The sequence below is a fragment of the Melanotaenia boesemani genome, chromosome 15 (genome assembly GCF_017639745.1).
Source record: "Melanotaenia boesemani isolate fMelBoe1 chromosome 15, fMelBoe1.pri, whole genome shotgun sequence".
NCBI lineage: Eukaryota > Metazoa > Chordata > Actinopteri > Atheriniformes > Melanotaeniidae > Melanotaenia > Melanotaenia boesemani.
Window position 1 is genome coordinate 32,587,584 of NC_055696.1, and position 21,018 is coordinate 32,608,601.

Sequence of the window (21,018 nt, forward strand, 5' to 3'; positions counted from 1 at the left end):
CTAAATAATTTGCCAAACATTAAATTTCATACACGATGAAGAAAGACCAAAATCTCTATGGAAACGACAACTATTCGTCTGCGGTGGTCATCGATTTTAATTGTTATTTTTATTATTATTATTATTCAGGCTGTACCTTTTAACAACTATTTGGTGGACATTTTGACGCTTACAGATACAAACGTTTAGGGAAACTAGTGAACAAATCCTTTAAAGTTTCTACGGATGTGTGTGTGTGTGTGTGTGTGTGTGTGTGTAAGGTGTTAACTGGCTAACATCAAAGCAGCTAACTCTCATGGCAGACTGCTGGAACACAGACACCGGAGAAGCTGTTTATAGGTCCCGGGATGCTGTCAAAAACTTAAAAGTCAAGTAAGTAGCTAAACTTTGAGAAGGTGTCGTGGAAATAGTTTTTTTCTTTTAAAAATCGTGGGCTGTTTCATCGCGGGGTCTATTTGTGTTCTTGCTTTAGGGTGCGTATAGAAAGAGTGACCTCAACAGCAGCCCTTTCTCAGCGTCTCCAGCAGCAGGTTCTCTCTCAGCAAGATCGGGAAGAAATTGAGCTAGAAACCCTCTCACCACAAGGCCAAACAGGTAAGGCAAGGCAGGTGTATTTGTATAGCACATCTGATGTACAGGAGGGTTCAAAGGGCTTTACATTAAAACGTAAAAGAGTTGCAGATGGTGCAAAGAAAGCGTTCAGAAGTAATAAAATCCAGTAACAAATAGCAAAAATCACAAAATAAATTACATTAAAATGATTAAAAGCAAGTTACCGTACTGATCTCATGCATAGGCGCATGAGAACAGGAATGTTTTTAACCTGGATGTAAAAATGTCTACATCTGGTGAAAGTTTAATCTCCACTGGCAGTTTGTTAACAGCTAAATGCTGCTTCTCCATGTTTAGTCTGGACTCGGGTCAAAAAACAACTTGGGTAAAAACAACTACTGAACTGTACTACTACTACTGTACTAAACAAATAAGTAATTAATTGTAGTATTTTTTGTATGGGGAAGGACAGAATAGTTTCTCTCCCTAGTTGAGTAACATAGTATAATTTTCCATGCCTTACAGCTGGGTGAGCAGACTGGTTGGGATGTGTTTTATTACCTTGTTAGTTTAGCAGGATACAGATAAAGTTTTGGTAAAACTGTTGGAAACACATCCTGTCGTGGGCTGTGCACATCCAATGCCAAATGGTAATGTTTTGAGTTGAAATAGTTTGGGTTTTTTATTTTGTTTGTTTGTTTTTCCCCATATCTTTTGGTGTTTTGGGCCTGTAATAGCCTTTAAATGAGAGCAAAGACACTGGACATTGGGCAGAGAGAGGGATTATATGCAGAAAAGGGGCACAGGTTGGGACTCGAGCTAAGACTTCCTGTGGCGGACTTTCAGCCTCCACACTCATTCTGTTCAGTGACTCAGCAGTTTTTTCCCCACCTGTCTCAAAAGTTGTAACTGAAAGCTGAAAATTAAGTATCCAGACTTTCATTTACGTCTGGAAACAGGAGGAAGGAATACAAATAAAAAATGAGCTCATTTGCTAATTCTGGCACATTTACAGTTTAAATCCTTTGTGCATTGTCCCTTTCTAAATAAAGTGAAATTAAATTTTAAAGAAGAGCGGTGTTATATAGTCTTTGTTCAGCAAGCATATGTTTTGTTTTAGGATGAATGCTTCCATGAAAGCTTATTTCTACAACATGACATCAGTGTTACTCTGTTCCCAGGGGAAAATGAAGAGGAGGTGGTGGTGGGCTGGCAGGAGAAACTCTTCAGTCAGGTAGAATTTTGAGTCACTGGAAAATATCTTGAATGTTCAAAGCAGTGTTTGCCATTTACAGTAGTGATTACTCTTACCACACAAACAAGTTAATAGCTGTTTTTCTGGCTATGTACCATCATTATGTCTACCTGTCTGTGGTTCCAGTATGAGATGGAGCTGTTCCAGAACGAGGCAGCATGTCAGACACCTCTGGACCGTCAGTACCACACAGAAATCAAGGCCCTGAACAAAGCCAAGGGCCAGAGGAATCACAGGATTTTCACATACACTGATCATGACCGCTACACCAACTGTCTTCCACTCCACCAACTGGTACTTTGTGTCCCATTCTACAGTCTACATCATTATCCAGTAACACACACCATGGCATTATTTTGCTCTGTCAGCATATTAAGGTCAAACCCAAATGAGATTAGGGCTGTTTACATCGACAATCAAAATAGTCGGCAACTAATTTAATAATCCACACCATCATTTATTTTTTGAAGCTTTGTTTTTCTCTCAAAGCTCCGGCTGTACCGTCCGCTGCCTTTTTGTCCTTAACGCATATGTGTAGAAGAGGTGATCGGGGTCAGCTGTGCGGTCACTGGAAATGGCAAAACAACGGCGATGCCCTAGCATAACATCAACAGAGCGCTGCTTGTACTGATAGCTGTAATGTCTACAGGAGTGATGGCAGTTTCATTACTCTTACCACACAGATGTTATGTGTTTGCTGTAACGGTATGACAGGAGTTTCATCTTTGTTTTTATAACGCTACGTTATGGTGTTAAAAATAACGCGTTCCTCTTCAATGGACGACTTTGTCACCAAGCCAACAACATGCACAGCTTGGCAAGCAAATATCCTAAATGAAGCAATCTGGAACATGCTGGTGACAGACATGACACAACTGTACATGGTTGGCAATCAAAGAACTGATCAAGCAGTTCAACCCAGAATTCCATGATAATTACCTACCAGAACACATTTTCTAATTAAAAGTGAGCATCATCTTAATTGTCTTTATTATTAGATAGCACATAACACTTAGGCTATGTTCACACTGCAGGCTGAAGAGACCCAAACCTGATTTTTTTGCCCCTGTGCGACCTGTATCTGATCTTTTCATGACAGTCTAAACGACACAGATCCCATTTTTTCAAATGCGACCCAGGCAGCTTGGATATGTGGTCCTACATCCGATACGTATCTGATCTTTTGCCATGCGACTTCAGTCTGAACGGCCAGGTCGCATTAATCCATTTAACTGGAAATGTGAACGGACTCTAAAAAAAAAAAATCAGATTTTTACAAAAAAATGCGAATTGTGCATGAAGCCCTGCAGTGTGGACGTAGCCTTAGAGAGAACACTAATGTTGGTTATAAAAGAGCAGCTGCATGAGATTGAATAGAAACATTAAGAGATTGTGTTTCTACGTTTTCATGACTTTTGTGTCACGTGTTGTTCAAACACTTTAGATTAAAAGTTATGATTCTTGCATACAATACTGTGTTATTTTTTTTAATCTTCAAAGCAACACATTGACCTACTGACCACAACGAAGTCCAGCCCCACCTTCCTGGCTGAGAGGATGGCCACGGTGAGACACAGACGACAAGAAAGACGCACCATGTAGGTGGATCAGCAGCTCGTGTTTTCATGGCTTAATCACTCAGTATCGTCCACTGGAAAATACGGCATACTGAGCGCTTTTTTTCATAAAAAACACGCATTTAACTAACTTTCATCCAAAAAAAGATCTTTAATCTTAATGAACAGTCATGTGACAGCTAATGGTGGGTGTGTTTGCAGTGATTGCAGCGTCCCTAAGTCAAGAATTATCAACTGGGAACCCACAGAGGAGTTTGTGAAGAGCAGTCATGTGGTGAATAATGTTATGCAGACCATGCACATTATGGGAGACCTGGGTCCCCCTGGAAGGTAAGACCATAAACACCATTTTAGGCCACTTTAATCCCGTCATTCTGTGTGGGAACTGGAGGAAACAAACTCGTCAATTAGTCTCATCTATAAAGCTCCACCTCGTGTTACATGTAGTCTGTTTCAGGATATGTTTACAGGATAATTATAACTGATCACAGGATTTAAGCTAAACTGTTGCATTCAGAATTATTATTCTGAGCTTGATCCTGCACATTGCAGTCTTGTGTACATGTCTACTTAAATATAAAGTAACTTGTGTAAACTCTGCTGTTTTATCTTCTTCAGAGGAAGAGCTTGTCTGCATATGTTGGACAATTGTTTTTCCAAGTCAGGGAAAATTTTGTCTTATACTAGGCTTCTCTGATCGTCTCACTATGCATGTTCATTGTGATTTTTTCTCTGTACTTGCTTTTTCAGAATGGGCCAGAAAGAGAACGAGTGTTTACTGTTAACCATAAAAACAGATGGCAGTGGAACCGTCATTGTAAAACCTGACTTCAACAAAGACAGGGAGCCCTACAGGCAAGTCTGCAGCATCACAGCATCTCCACTTTCACCTCATCTGCCATCATATTATCAAGTTAATGTCATACTATTTTACTTTTTAAAATGAATTTAGAAGCTTGTGCTTCAGGGCTCATGTTTTAGCTGCACCAAGTGCTGCTACACTGGTGCAGATTGAAATGCTGTATACAAACACTGGATGAACAGAAGGAAAACAGATGATGTACCACAATTAAAAAAGCCCTAAATTTCCTGCTTTTCTGCTTCCTTATACACTCGCTTGCTGCTTGCTCTGAGCTTTGATTTTTATCCATTTTCATGCAGATTTTTTCCCACTTTTTAGTTTTTGAATACTTATAAATCACTGAGACTGAAGCATTTTTAATAGAAACCGCAACATTTTTCATAGTTCTTTATCTTCATCGCTCCATGTGTGTGGCCTACACACAGGTGAAGCCTCAGCCAAAGCTAAGTAGCTTGGAAAGGTGCTAACGCTAAGCTAACGAGGAACAAGATGCCTTCCATCTCCACAGATGACTACCAAGACCTATTTAAGAAGATAACAGCACTGGAGGTGAAAGTTTGCTGCCTTGAGGTCAATAATGAAGTAAATGGACTGCATGGAAATGAAACCTTGCCACTGATTCAAAACAGCGGAGATGAGCAAGCTAACAGATGGCTAAAAGGCACGGATAACACTACCAAGAAAGAGGCAGCCTCTCTGAATTACAGTACATCATCGGGTAACAACCCTCCCTGGAACTGTTGTGGTGCAAAGCCAAAAAGTAAAGCATGCTTTCTGGAAAAGGAAAGACAACTTCCGGGCGCAGCGAGCTGAAGTCTGTGATGAGACCGACTGGCCTCTGCTCCCTACAAAACAAAGGACCTCTTTTACCCTCTACATGGAAGGAAACAGGACTGGACACCCAGACCGGGAAGGTTGACAACAAACCTCCAGAACATCTGAATTTGAAACTACAGAACAGATTTGCTCCGCTGTCTGAGGACTCGGGATTGGATGACCATCTATCCCAGGACTGGAAGGTGAAGACTGAAAAAAGGTCAGAAAGGAAAAGGCCAAAGAGAAAGCTGAAGGCTGGGCCTGAAACTCTGGTTATTAGTGATTCTGCTGTAAATGATGTTCTGTGGATGTGCAGAAAGAACACTAAAGTCCTCTGCTTTCCTAAGGATCTGATCAGTGACACGCAGGAGAGAATTTCTGGAAGCTGTGGCTGACGTGAGAACCATGGTTCTACATACAGGGTCACATGATGTGTCCAAGCAACAACCTGAGGTTCTGAAGCAGGACTTTACTGGACTGTTAAACCCAGCGAGCTCTCTGAAAGCAGCTGTTTTCATCAGTGGACCTGTGCCCCCATCAGAAGGGGAGAGGAAAGATTACTGGCACTGAATAATTGGCGTATATCAGCATGTACTGACAACAAACTGCATTTTATTAACAATTTTTACATTTTTGGGAGCATAGGCATCTTTTTAAGGCAAATGGATTAAATTTTAACAAGTCAGGGGTGAAACTGTTCACCACCAGCCTTTTTTACTTCCTGCATCATCCTTCTGCACTCAGTGCAAACAGGATGAATACAGGAGAAGTTTTCTCACTAGATAGACCAAACCAAACCCAGTGGAAACCCAAATGAGGAGCTGCATCTGCCCCCACTCAAAGTCAAATCAAATCACAAAAATCAAAGACATCAGCGGAGGCAGGAGGAAGGACCTTTACTTGCCCCAACAGCACCTAGAACCAGGATGGTGGACCTTCAACCCCAGCAGGTCGATGCTGGACTCAGAGGTACCAACCGGTCAGACTGACCAGTATGTTTTTGTCCGCCATAAATCCCCCTCAAGAGCAGCTAAAGGGAGGCACCAGCTTCATGTTTCAGATGTTCGATGTGTGGAGAGTCCAGACTACGTGGATAACGGCAGTCATGATTTTTCCTAGAACAAGCTGGATCTCTGTTTATTAGAAGGTTAAAAAGTATCTGTACTGGTTGGTAACAGAAATGCAGCTCGGTCAGAATATCTTCTTATGTGTGAGGAAAGTTGACGACTCATGAATCGTGACTTTGTGGATGGTGACGTGGAACGAAATGTAGCCAATCAGAGAGCTGGCTGGGGAACAAGGAAGTAAATGAAGTCCGTGTTCACGCCGTCTCCAGTCTGTTATTTTAGTCAGTTTTGGCTTTTTCTGTTAAAAACAGTCCCAAGACCACCATCATTCCCTGGTCCTATATATCCTCTTCGTTTTTTGCCGGTTGTTGCTATGGTTCTTGACGTTTGGTCACGTGAGATGTTCGGCTCGGAGGACTCGATATATGTTCCTTGACAGCATCGTTATGTGTGTGTTGTTCTGTGATTAGATTATCGGAGCACACCACACACAGTACGATCAAAACTGTTAATGCCTGATTTTTTATCTCCACGTTTGAGGTCTCGAACCGATTAAAATCTCATAAGATTAAAAACCCTTATGTGTGTACCAGGCTTTAAATGATGCTTCTTGCATCCTGTAAAGCACTTTGAATCCCCCCGTCGTTGAATTGTGGTGTACAAACAAACTTTGCCTGGTCTAAATCCTGAGAAGCAGCATGTCTGTGCTGTCATGCAGGATTGTAACAGAAGGTGAGAAAAGAGAAGTTTGGCGTCTTACTGTCCAGAATGTGTCCACAACCATGAATCCTGAGGAAAAAGAAAAGGAGCAGAACATGTACAGAGATGTAAGTTACCATGACTTCTTTCCCTCACGACCAAAGTTAGATTTGGGTTGATAAGTTTTGAAATGAAATAACATTGTTTGACACTAACGTGTTTTCTTTTCTCATTTTCTAGCTGTATGTGAGGCATAAGGAGTACCTCAATAGCCTTGTTGGACAGGACTTTGAAATGGTAAGGAATTTAACAAAAAACATGCTGGTGATGGTTTCTTACAGCCCAGGGCTTTTCTTTATGCCCTTTTTATCAAACTATCAAACTAAAATCTGTTCAGTTTTTTTATTTTCTCTGTTCACACAAGCAGTAGCTCAAAAGTGTTTGGTAAAAAATAACTAATGTGATATTAAAAGCTGATTAAATTCCCGTTTATAATTGGCCTTGCAAATCTTTCTGCACTAACAAGAAGTCTATCGTCCAGCCCCCGATAGGTCTTCTTCGTTACCTGATGAATGGAGAGATTGGTGAGTAGGAAGTCTGTGTTCATTATGAAAGATAGTTTTTAAAACTAACACTGAGCTTTAACACGTCCTCTGTCTCCTCTCTTCCCAGTCTCCGCTAAAGGCTTTGAATATGATAATTTGTACATCCACTTCTACTTGGAGCTGCCGAACAGTGAGTCCATCCAGTACCTGGTAACACCTTGTAAAGGCTCAGTTTTCCACCTTGTTTAATACTTGTTGTTACAGATTGGTCCAGCTTGCCGTTCCAGTCTCTGTCAGGGGTTACCCAGACCTGCCGCTCCAAGTCATTAGGGAAGGTGTGTATTTCATATAAGAAGTCAGCTGACTCTGTCTCTGCCACGGCATGTTAGATTTATAAAAACATGATCTCTCTGCCAACAGGAAAACGTGGCTTTCTTCAGTCACCCCTTCAACTTCGAGGCTTTTTACATGAGTGAAAAAGAGAGTGATGGTTTGCATCAGCTACTAGACTTTGACTTAACATTATTTATTTCATTTTATTGCTGCAATAGTTCTTTTTTTTCTTATTTCAGAACTGATCCCTCAGTGGCCAGTGCTCTACTTTAAGGTTCTGTCTGTGGACTCCTGGCAGCGCTATCGAACAGAAGGCTACGGCTATCTGCTTTTTCCTGCCATGCCTGGTATGACTGTTTGATTTATGTTAAGGCTGCAAAAACAACACATTTTTATTATTGGGAGGATTTTTTCTGGTACTAATTTTCTAATGCTTTCTATGTGTGTGTGTGCCAGGTAAGCACACAATGACCTGCCACACATGGAGACCCCTTCAGACAGGGACGGTGTCTGCACTGAGACGTTTCTTTATCGGCGGCTCTGCGGAGCTGGAAGATCACAGCTACGTCAGGATACCAGGAACTTTCAAGGTGAGCTAAGAACTGGTATTTTCTTAAATTGTACACATATCCGATGGTTGCATTCTGTTCCCCAGATTTCGAGCACGACGATTAACAAATGCCATCTTTTATTTTTCCTCCTTGCACAACATTTGCAAATGTAATATTTTATTACCTGATCCAAGCTGACATGTTTGTGTTTGGTTTCAGGGAGAACGGCTGAGTCGCTTCGGCTTTTGCACTGAAACCACCGGAAGTGTGACTTTTAATCTGCACTGCATGCAGCAAGCCAGGTACTGACAGGATGGATTCATGTGTGTTGTGTCACGCATACAATGGAATAAACATGTTATGTTTCTGTTACTGGCGTTCTTAAACCAGGTGACTCATTGTACATCTTCAGCACCATGTTATCAGCATACTGAGTGATTTTTACAGGATATCAAAGTGTCTTGCAAGAGTTTGAATGTAGTTAAAGTCTGACACCATCCCTGTAAACATAAAAGATTAGTTGCTTATATTATTGCAGGTGTGCATATTATAATCTGCCCGTGTCCACCTTTATCTCACCTGTCATCACTGTTACTGTTTGAATGTGGTTTATTTCTCTCTGTTCGGGATGTTTCAGGGCCTTGGCTAAAGCTGTGGTTCTAAAGAAGAGGAGACAGAACGTTGCTGATCAGCTGGGAGGATTTAGTCAGCAGGGAGCTGTTTGTGCCATCCTGGGTAATTAGACCGACATGGAATTAGATTTTAATCAACTGAAGAATTTTAGGTTTTTTGGGTTAAAAGACTAGTTTTAAATATAAGAACAGAGATGGGTTTATGACTTCGTATTCACAAAACATTACAGATTGATCTCACGATGTGGCTTCTAGGTTGTGACAGTATTTTAACAAGATTATACAATAAGAGAACGTTCATTTCCAGCCAGCTTTCATTTTTCACCAAGACCTTAAATTGGTAAGAGAAGCTGTTTACGGTCTTCTTCGATGCATTACAAAATGCTGAATGGGGTTAAGGTCTAGGCTCTGTGGTGAAGTCTCTCCTGAACCACTGTTTTACAGTTAGTAGTCAGTCACCTTAGAATATGTCTGTGCCATCGGGGGATAAAAAAGTTTTTGGTTAGAAAAACGTGGTCATATTGAATATTCAGTCAGTAAGGCAGCTGACTTTTTTTTTTTGTTCATAACATTTCTGAACCAAGACGTGAACAACACAAGCAACTCCATATTATCTTCATGTTATGGATAAGGGTGGATGGCAGGAACCTCACAGAAACAAAGAGATGATGACATTAAAAAGAGGTTTAATAGCAACAAAAAGTCCTGAAAAAGCTGTGGTGGTAGGAGTTCTCCAAACATGCACAAGGTCTGGTGGCTGAATCCAGGAGACAAAAAAAGGTCATGCAGACAAACTGATACTGGATGAAGAGCGATCCCATGCTTTTCTGGTGGAGCCAAACTAGGAACAGCTGTGTCCAATAATCAGCCACACAGGAGCGCTAGGAGGAAAGAGGAGCAAAAACACAAATCCTAACACTTCATCTCATATTATCCATGTTTTTCCTCCATCAGAGGCATTCCAGAGAGCCAGAAGAAAGATGCAAGAGGCCAGAGAAAGTCTTCCAGGAGATGTCATCAACTCAACATCCCAACTCCAGCTTGATTCCTCTGTATAGTCTTCAAACTCACGACAGCAGCTCTCACCCTGCTCCTTTAACCTGCTGGTTTTAGATAAAGAGCAAACACAGTGTGTGGATGGTTTGTGTCGCTTATTTATTCTCAGCTGGATAAGTATGACTTTGTTATAACTGTTTAGGAAGCAGATCCGGGATGACTTTCAGCACTAGTTCGATCGGGAAATGACGTCACATCCGCGTTCTTGTTGACAAAGTCGGAAAATTCGCAAAACCATTATGTCCGCCGCCAGGAAGGTCCTGGTTTTGCTCGCTCGTTCTCTTTACACACGTTTTTGAACCGGTATGTGGAAATGATCACAGAAGAATATGAAAAACATCGAAGATAAAACACGACTTCACACAAGGAAAACTGAACTGTGGTTGTTTGATGTAGTTTCTCATGTGTGCATCTTGTTTTTGTTTAGTGTACATAAAGTTTATGGCGGAACCAACCGTTGATTTGCTGGGCAGCCATCTTTACTTGGTGAAGTCGGGGTTGGGGAGTTTGCCCTGCCGGATATCCGACTTCAAGGGGCGTTCGCGTTCTATTTCCGACCGGGAACTCGGAAAATCCGATATCCGAGTACAAATCGAGCGTACCTTAAGTATCACCTGTTGCAATCTTTGTATTTTTATTATTTATCTGACGTTACAGATGTTTCATCTTTAGAGCTATTGACAGTGGAGTAAAGTACATTTTTTTTAACGTCTTGATTCATTCATTCATTCTCTGTCCGGCTTTGTCCATCATGGGTTGCGGGGAAGCTGGAGCCTGTCCCAGCGTTTTAACAGCTGAGAGGCAGGTACACCTGGACAGGTCACCAATCCATCGCAGGGCCAACACAGAAAGAGACAACCACTGAGAACATGCAAACTCCACACAAAAAGGCCACCGCAACATCTTAAATTTTATATTTTTAATATTGTCAATTTCATATTTTGGAATCATTTGTTGGAAAAAAGTTTCATATCAACACTGCTTTTGTGTATTTTATTGTTCCAGATGATGTTGACTATGTCACACTGAACAAAACCTCTTATATAAATTTCTATAAATAAGTTAAAGGCCAAGTGTGCTTTCTTAACAGGAACTACTGATGTGTGTTATGGAGAGTGCTGGCAGTAATTAAGGTCTAACATTGATTAAAAACAATATATGTATTTGTCTGAAGATAATATCAAGAAAGATGAACTTTTCTGAGGCATTTAGCTCGAAGCTGTAATTCGAACAGAATAGCATGACTGACAATTTGATGTTTCTTAGTGGATGTATTAAAGGATGGATGTCCATAGTAACAAATGCCACATCGTATCGTATCTGTAAAGGCAATGATGTTTTCTTCTTCTTCTTCTTCTTTTTTTTGTCCTCGTCAGGTCTTAGAGTTTGATGGAAGCATCCTCAGAGAGAAAATGCAGAGGAGCCTTCCTCTTACTGCTTTAAGAGAAATAAAGAGGGTCAGTAGCAGTCAGGTACTACTAATCAAATACACATGAATAACTAATTATAAAGTGTCAGCACCTTTAGTCCGTTTGCTGGTCAGAGCATTTAGGTGTGTTAACAAAATGCCAAGGAGGAAAGACATCAGCAATGATCTTACAAAAACAGTTGTCCCGTGGTTTGTAGTTAATCATTCTACAGTGAGAAAGATTATAAACAAGTAGAAAACATTTAAGACATTTCTTAATGGTTTTTCACTTAAAGACTGGACAAATGTGGCTTGTTTATTCTCTCTAAAAACAACACAGCCTAGGTTTGCAAAGATTCATCTTAACAAACCGTGTAGCATCTGGAATAATGTCCACAGAAATACCTCATACCAACTGCAAGCATGGTGGAGCCCGAGCTGAGTGGACCATAAACCTTCTCAAATGCGAGGTCGTCTGTTCAGTCGCTAAAATGTTCAAATGGACAATGATCAAAGAACACCAGAAATATACAAACCAATGGGTGAAAAAGGACTTTAAGTGTTTTAATGACCGAGGCAAAGTCTAGACCTCAATATAACTGAAATGTTGTACTGTAAGTATGTGGTACTGTAAGTATATTGTACTGTAAGTATGTGGTACTGTAAGTGGGCCTTAAAAAGAAAAATGTCCCGTTTTCTGATCGCTGGCAACCCTTGTGTGTGTAATGTATTTATATACTTACATAATATGCAGTATTTAAATTCGTTGATACAAACTATACAAAATCTAGCAACAGTCAATGAAGTAAGCAAAATTAAAGTTCGTTTATTACATTACTCTCGCATATGCAGCTCAGCTCCAGAGGGGAGTTTTTCCATTTCCGATTTCAGGGAACGCACCACCACATCTCCCGGTTCTCCATCTTTCTCCAACCAAGCAAAGGACCAACCTGCGTCTTGTACACACTGGAATATTCTCCCGCTGACATACACTTTGCTAGGTATTTTATATGTCTTTAAGTCAATTAAATTGATGAGACTATTTCTGTATTTTTGTGATGCTGTGCTGATGAGCAGCGAAGCGTTTAGCTGCTAGCATATCTTCTGTCAGTAGCAATGAGAACTGGGCCGTTTGGTCGCTTTTATACTGTCATGTTTTGCATAATGCTTTATGATGTAATGTTTCACCTCCGACAAAAAGCTCATAACTTAATGTCGAAACGTCATAACTAGTTGGATTTATAGATTACTATTATTAGCTACAGATTCGCTAAACTTTCTTGTTACAGTTAGCTTGTAGCTAATGTTAGCAAAGTGGAAGTGCAGTGGCTCATGTTAATTGCAGCTAACTTGATGTTTTATTGAGGTCAAACGATGTCACACCCTGAAACGTAACTTTGATGTAACGGCTTTACATTGTCACCCATAAAAACATGGGATCTATGCAGTAGCAGGGCCGAATCATGGTTTTTTTCTTATTCGCTACGTTTGTTATCACACTTCCCTGCTAAATAACGTTTACAATAATTCACATCTCAACCTAACCCAGGACTAGAAACATGGTTAATAATCAACAACAACACTAAAGCTGGATTTCTGCTATGTTGAAGAAACACGTTTAGGCATATGTATTATTTGTCTGGACAAATAGCAAATCCAGACACGGTGTAAAAGGCACGATGAATCGTATGTACTCCTGAATCGATTCGATTCACAACAGCTTATTTCCATTTGATTTAAACGCAATTCAATATTTACAGCTAATTATTTAACGCCACCTTTTTTTCTTGAATATTAAAGACTTTCTCATATAACATTTTTTTTTAAATAAACTGATTGCATTCATGTGACATAAAAATCATTTATCTGGGAGTAATCAGATTACTGTAATAATCTGATCTGACACATCTGACACATGCATTTCTGAAACACCACAACGATACGGTGTTTCCCAGATTCAGAGCCAGAAATGCTGTGATGAAGGAAAACAAAAAAACCCTCAGGACAGAAAAAAGTGAAACGTTTTAAATGTCCTGATGAAACGTTTCATTCAGCGAAGTCGCTCTCAATGTTTTTACACTTCAATCTCAGATAACGTGTTGATGTCAGTCAAAGCTACAAAGAATACTGGCTCCATTTAGACCCGTAATACAACTCAGAAATTACTTTAATGACAGATCCAGCTTGTTCAGCTGTGCGTTGCCGTGACGACCGTGATGCTATCGGTGTAACACCGGAGCAGGAGAAATCCTCCATCTGCTCCTCGCTGGAGCAGGAAGCTTCCATCTCCACCTGCCTGACAGAATTTAGAAAACTCATATTTTTGTCTGATTTTCAGCTGGTTGACGTGTTTTCCAACACATGCACTCTGTCCTCTGACAGAAACCATGTATGTGTGTGTGCGTGTTCTCACATCCGTGGACACAGAGAGCAGCTATGACATGTCGTCATGGAAACCAGATAAATAGCGTGGACTGTTTACTGTTTGATAAAATGAAGAAATGTAAACCTGTTCTAGAGGAAATGTGACTTTAAATGACCACGTGGTGTTAGTGTTAGCTGCTAATGTGAGCGGTAATACACGTGAAGACTTGATATGTGAATGTCTTCCACACTGGTGAATGAAAACGTCTGAATGTGACTTCATCTCAGCAAGAGAAGCTGATTTTGGAGGTGACACAGGAAAGCAGTTGTTTGTGTGCAAAGTGAGAAATTTCAAGCATTTATTCATTATAATTTGGATGATTATGGCTTACAGCTTATGAAAACCCAAAAATCAAAGTCTCACAAAATTAGAATATTTCATTATATCAATTAAAAACATAATTAAAAAAGGGTTTTGAAATGTTGACCATCTGAAGAGTTTAGTCATACGTATGACAGTCCTCTGCAGGCTGCGGTCATCCCTGCTGGTTGTTCCATCTTTTCTTTCAAACTTTTCCTTCCACTCAACTTTTTATTGATGTGCTTTGATGCAGCACTTTGAGAGAATCCGACTTCTTTTGCAATTACCTTTCAAGGCTTTCCCTCCTTGTGGAGGATGTCAATGATGGTTTTCTGCAGAACTGTCAGGTCAGCAACCTTCCCCATGATGGTGGATTCTATTGAAATAGACTGAGACCATTTAAATGCTCAGGAGTCCTTTGCAGGTGTTTTGGATTATTTAGCTGATTAAAGTGTGGCACTTAGAGGTTTTCGTAAGCTGTAAGCTATGATCATCAAAATTATAAGAAATAAATGCTTGAAATATCTCACTTTGCATGTAAGGAGTCTATATAATATATCCGTTTACCTTTTTAAGTTGAATTACTGAAATACATTAAGTTTTGTGCAATATTCTAATTTCTTGAGTATCACCTGTAACTGTCCAAAGTTCGGATAACTTTAGGATTTGTTAGGCCATTAAGTGCTTCAATGTACTTTTTCAGTTAATTTTTAAAGTGTTGGATATTGTACATGACCATCAATTTGTGATATTTATCATACAAAATAAAAAAAATTCAGAATAAATATATCAATTTTTTTTTCAATATCACTCATACGATAGAAAATCAAAACATCTTTCTTTGTTGAAAACACAAATGTTCAATGTCAATCCAAAAATTTTGACATGGACACAATCAGAAAACAAGTTCATAACATTTTCTGGGCATAAAAAAAGGCACAGAACTCAAGAAATCTCATTTCTGTATTTCTTAAATAAGCTGTACCTCACATGCTGCCCGGAGTGTTTTTTCCAGCTTTGTGCTTCAGCCCATTTCTAGACTCATTGGACTTTTTGCTGATACTCTTTTTATGTGACTTTACAGATCACTGAAAAGTAGCTCATCTATCAGCTGATCATTATGATTGATCAGCTGCTGTGTGAATTCATTCTGCTGTCAGAGATCTGAAAACATCAATGTCCTACAAAATTATATTTCATAAAAAATATCATTTCCTTCAAAACACTCAGTAAAGCTGAAAGTTAGAACTGAATGGGAGGATGTTTAATTTCTCCTCTGCTCTCTGCTTGTGCATGGCCCAAGATACACCCCCTGCCTACCATAACTGTTTCACCACTTCACTCAGAACAATGTGCCCGACTACAGCCGACTCTCAGAACGGATTTTATTAACAATGTGCCCGACTACAGCCGACTCTCAGAACGGATTTTATTAACAATGGGCCCGACTACAACCGACTCTCAGAACGGATTTTATTAACAATGTGCCCGACTACAGCCGACTCTCAGAACGGATTTTATTAACAATGTGCCCGACTACAACCGACTCTCAGAACGGATTTTATTAACAATGGGCCCGACTACAGCCGACTCTCAGAACGGATTTTATTAACAATGGGCCCGACTACAGCCGACTCTCAGAACGGATTTTATTAACAATGTGCCCGACTACAGCCGACTCTCAGAACGGATTTTATTAACAATGTGCCCGACTACAACCGACTCTCAGAACGGATTTTATTAACAATGGGCCCGACTACAGCCGACTCTCAGAACGGATTTTATTAACAATGTGCCCGACTACAGCCGACTCTCAGAACGGATTTTATTAACAATGTGCCCGACTACAGCCGACTCTCAGAACGGATTTTATTAACAATGTGCCCGACTACAGCCGACTCTCAGAACGGATTTTATTAACAATGTGCCCGACTACAGCCGACTCTCAGAACGGATTTTATTAACACTGTGTCCGACTAAGCCGACTCTCAGAACGGATTTTATTAACAATGTGCCCGACTACAGCCGACTCTCAGAACGGATTTTATTAACACTGTGTCCGACTAAGCCGACTCTCAGAACGGATTTTATTAACAATGTGTCCGACTACAGCCGACTCTCAGAACGGATTTTATTAACACTGTGTCCGACTAAGCCGACTCTCAGAACGGATTTTATTAACAATGTGCCCGACTACAGCCGACTCTCAGAACGGATTTTATTAACACTGTGTCCGACTAAGCCGACTCTCAGAACGGATTTTATTAACAATGTGCCCGACTACAGCCGACTCTCAGAACGGATTTTATTAACAGTGTGTCCGACTAAGCCGACTCTCAGAACGGATTTTATTAACAATGTGCCCGACTACAGCCGACTCTCAGAACGGATTTTATTAACAATGTGCCCGACTACAACCGACTCTCAGAACGGATTTTATTAACACTGTGTCCGACTAAGCCGACTCTCAGAACGGATTTTATTAACACTGTGTCCGACTACAGCCGACTCTCAGAACGGATTTTATTAACAATGTGCCCGACTACAGCCGACTCTCAGAACGGATTTTATTAACAATGTGTCCGACTACTACCGACTCTCAGAACGGATTTTATTAACAATGTGCCCGACTACAACCGACTCTCAGAACGGATTTTATTAACAATGTGCCCGACTACAACCGACTCTCAGAGCGGATTTTATTAACAATGTGCCTGACTACTACCGACTCTCAGAGCGGATTTTATTAACAATGTGCCCGACTACAGCCGACTCTCAGAACAGATTTTATTAACAATGTGCCCGACTCCAACCGACTCTCAGAACGGATTTTATTAACAATGTGCCCGACTACTACCGACTCTCAGAGCGGATTTTATTAACAATGTGCCCGACTACTACCGACTCTCAGAGCGGATTTTATTAACAATGTGCCCGACTACAGCCGACTCTCAGAACGGATTTTATTAACAATGTGCCCGACTCCAACCGACTCTCAGAACGGATTTTATTAACAATGTGCCCGACTACTACCGACTCTCAGAGCGGATTTTATTAACAATGTGCCCGACTACAACCGACTCTCAGAGCGGATTTTATTAACAATGTGCCCGACTACAACCGACTCTCAGAACGGATTTTATTAACAATGTGCCCGACTACAACCGACTCTCAGAACGGATTTTATTAACAATGTGCCCGACTCCAACCGACTCTCAGAACTGATTTTTATTAACAATGCGCCCGACTACAGCCGACTCTCAGAACGGATTTTATTAACAATGGGCCCGACTACAGCCGACTCTCAGAACGGATTTTATTAACAATGGGCCCGACTACAACCGACTCTCAGAACGGATTTTATTAACAATGTGCCCGACTACAACCGACTCTCAGAACGGATTTTATTAACAATGTGCCCGACTCCAACCGACTCTCAGAACTGATTTTTATTAACAATGCGCCCGACTACAGCCGACTCTCAGAACGGATTTTATTAACAATGGGCCCGACTACAGCCGACTCTCAGAACGGATTTTATTAACAATGGGCCCGACTACAGCCGACTCTCAGAACGGATTTTATTAACAATGTGCCCGACTACAGCCGACTCTCAGAACGGATTTTATTAACAATGTGCCCGACTACAGCCGACTCTCAGAACGGATTTTATTAACAATGTGCCCGACTACAGCCGACTCTCAGAACGGATTTTATTAACAGTGTGTCCGACTACAGCCGACTCTCAGAACGGATTTTATTAACAATGTGTCCGACTACAACCGACTCTCAGAACGGATTTTATTAACACTGTGCCCGACTACAGCCGACTCTCAGAACGGATTTTATTAACAATGTGTCCGACTACAACCGACTCTCAGAACGGATTTTATTAACACTGTGCCCGACTACAGCCGACTCTCAGAACGGATTTTATTAACACTGTGCCCAACTACAGCCGACTCTCAGAACGGATTTTATTAACACTGTGTCCGACTACAACCGACTCTCAGAACGGATTTTATTAACACTGTGTCCGACTACAACCGACTCTCAGAACGGATTTTATTAACAATGTGCCCGACTACAACCGACTCTCAGAACGGATTTTATTAACAATGTGCCCGACTACAGCCGACTCTCAGAGCGGATTTTATTAACAATGGGCCCGACTACAGCCGACTCTCAGAACGGATTTTATTAACAATGTGCCCGACTACAGCCGACTCTCAGAACGGATTTCATTAACAATGTGCCCGACTACAGCCGACTCTCAGAACGGATTTTATTAACAATGTGCCCGACTACAACCGACTCTCAGAACGGATTTTATTAACAATGTGCCCGACTACAGCCGACTCTCAGAGCGGATTTTATTAACAATGGGCCCGACTACAGCCGACTCTCAGAACGGATTTTATTAACAATGTGCCCGACTACAGCCGACTCTCAGAACGGATTTTATTAACAATGTGCCCGACTACAGCCGACTCTCAGAACGGATTTTATTAACAATGTGCCCGACTACAACCGACTCTCAGAACGGATTTTATTAACAATGGGCCCGACTACAGCCGACTCTCAGAACGGATTTTATTAACAATGGGCCCGACTACAGCCGACTCTCAGAACGGATTTTATTAACAATGTGCCCGACTACAGCCGACTCTCAGAACGGATTTTATTAACAATGTGCCCGACTACAACCGACTCTCAGAACGGATTTTATTAACACTGTGTCCGACTAAGCCGACTCTCAGAACGGATTTTATTAACAATGGGCCCGACTACAGCCGACTCTCAGAACGGATTTTATTAACAATGGGCCCGACTACAGCCGACTCTCAGAACGGATTTTATTAACAATGTGCCCGACTACAGCCGACTCTCAGAACGGATTTTATTAACAATGTGCCCGACTACAACCGACTCTCAGAACGGATTTTATTAACAATGGGCCCGACTACAGCCGACTCTCAGAACGGATTTTATTAACAATGTGCCCGACTACAGCCGACTCTCAGAACGGATTTTATTAACAATGTGCCCGACTACAGCCGACTCTCAGAACGGATTTTATTAACAATGTGCCCGACTACAGCCGACTCTCAGAACGGATTTTATTAACACTGTGTCCGACTAAGCCGACTCTCAGAACGGATTTTATTAACAATGTGCCCGACTACAGCCGACTCTCAGAACGGATTTTATTAACAATGTGCCCGACTACAACCGACTCTCAGAACGGATTTTATTAACACTGTGTCCGACTAAGCCGACTCTCAGAACGGATTTTATTAACACTGTGTCCGACTACAGCCGACTCTCAGAACGGATTTTATTAACAATGTGCCCGACTACAGCCGACTCTCAGAACGGATTTTATTAACAATGTGTCCGACTACTACCGACTCTCAGAACGGATTTTATTAACAATGTGCCCGACTACAACCGACTCTCAGAGCGGATTTTATTAACAATGTGCCCGACTACAACCGACTCTCAGAACGGATTTTATTAACAATGGGCCCGACTACAGCCGACTCTCAGAACGGATTTTATTAACAATGTGCCCGACTACAGCCGACTCTCAGAACGGATTTTATTAACACTGTGCCCGACTACAGCCGACTCTCAGAACGGATTTTATTAACAATGTGCCCGACTACAGCCGACTCTCAGAACGGATTTTATTAACAATGTGCCCGACTACAGCCGACTCTCAGAACGGATTTTATTAACAGTGTGTCCGACTACAGCCGACTCTCAGAACGGATTTTATTAACACTGTGTCCGACTACAGCCGACTCTCAGAACGGATTTTATTAACAATGTGTCCGACTACAACCGACTCTCAGAACGGATTTTATTAACACTGTGCCCGACTACAGCCGACTCTCAGAACGGATTTTATTAACAATGTGTCCGACTACAACCGACTCTCAGAACGGATTTTATTAACACTGTGCCCGACTACAGCCGACTCTCAGAACGGATTTTATTAACACTGTGCCCGACTACAGCCGACTCTCAGAACGGATTTTATTAACACTGTGTCCGACTACAACCGACTCTCAGAAAGGATTTTATTAACACTGTGTCCGACTACAACCGACTCTCAGAACGGATTTTATTAACAATGTGCCCGACTACAACCGACTCTCAGAACGGATTTTATTAACAATGTGCCCGACTACAGCCGACTCTCAGAGCGGATTTTATTAACAATGGGCCCGACTACAGCCGACTCTCAGAACGGATTTTATTAACAATGTGCCCGACTACAGCCGACTCTCAGAACGGATTTTATTAACAATGGGCCCGACTACAGCCGACTCTCAGAACGGATTTTATTAACAATGTGCCCGACTACAGCCGACTCTCAGAACGGATTTTATTAACAATGTGTCCGACTACAACCGACTCTCAGAGCGGATTTTATTAACAATGTGCCCGGCTACAACCGACTCTCAGAACGGATTTTATTAACAATGTGCCCGACTACAGCCGACTCTCAGAACGGATTTTATTAACAATGTGCCCGACTACAGCCGACTCTCAGAACGGATTTTATTAACAATGTGTCCGACTACAACCGACTCTCAGAGCGGATTTTATTAACAATGTGCCCGACTAAGCCGACTCTCAGAACGGATTTTATTAACAATGTGTCCGACTACAACCGACTCTCAGAACAGATTTTATTAACAAGCAGCAGAACTTTAAAGTCCATCCTCTGACGGACCTGCAGCCAGTGTAAAGACCTCAGAGCTGGACTGATGTGGTCCACTGTCTTGGTCTTAGTGAGGACTGGAGCAGCAGAGTTCTGGATCAGCTGCAGGTGTCTGACTGATGTTTTAGGTAGAACCTGTAAAAACACTGTTACAATAATCAAGCCGACTAAAGATGGAAGCTGGACTAGATTTTCCAGGTCCTGCTG

The 21,018-nt window shown here is 41.4% G+C and overlaps 2 protein-coding genes across 5 annotated transcripts in view; both read left to right on the forward strand.

Annotated features, from left to right (window-relative positions):
- The first annotated feature begins 46 nt into the window (after nt 1-46).
- Nucleotides 47-10,759, forward strand: mks1 (MKS transition zone complex subunit 1). 3 transcript variants are annotated; one of them, XR_006013055.1, is made up of 19 exons: nt 47-372; nt 473-594; nt 1,734-1,786; nt 1,934-2,101; nt 3,308-3,405; nt 3,586-3,714; nt 4,135-4,239; nt 6,848-6,956; nt 7,069-7,125; nt 7,355-7,412; nt 7,501-7,563; nt 7,638-7,708; nt 7,794-7,863; nt 7,946-8,053; nt 8,163-8,296; nt 8,477-8,559; nt 8,895-8,992; nt 9,844-10,248; nt 10,373-10,759. XR_006013055.1 is itself a non-coding variant. In XM_042009374.1 (18 exons), the coding sequence occupies exons 1-18, from the start codon at nt 296-298 to the stop codon at nt 9,945-9,947; spliced, it is 1,707 nt and encodes a 568-aa protein (XP_041865308.1). In that variant the 5' UTR covers nt 47-295; the 3' UTR covers nt 9,948-10,758. The 3 variants fall into 3 exon arrangements, 2 of the variants coding, with proteins under 2 accessions (XP_041865308.1, XP_041865309.1); XM_042009374.1 differs by having other exon boundaries at nt 9,844-10,758; XM_042009375.1 differs by having other exon boundaries at nt 7,370-7,412; nt 9,844-10,757.
- A 1,472-nt stretch (nt 10,760-12,231) lies between these two features.
- Nucleotides 12,232-21,018, forward strand: part of ap2b1 (adaptor related protein complex 2 subunit beta 1) — a 38,470-nt gene continuing 29,683 nt past the window's right edge. For both annotated transcript variants that reach the window (XM_042009371.1, XM_042009372.1), the window contains exon 1: nt 12,232-12,354. The gene's annotated coding sequence lies outside the window, so the exon portion shown is untranslated. The remainder of the gene's footprint in view (nt 12,355-21,018) is intronic.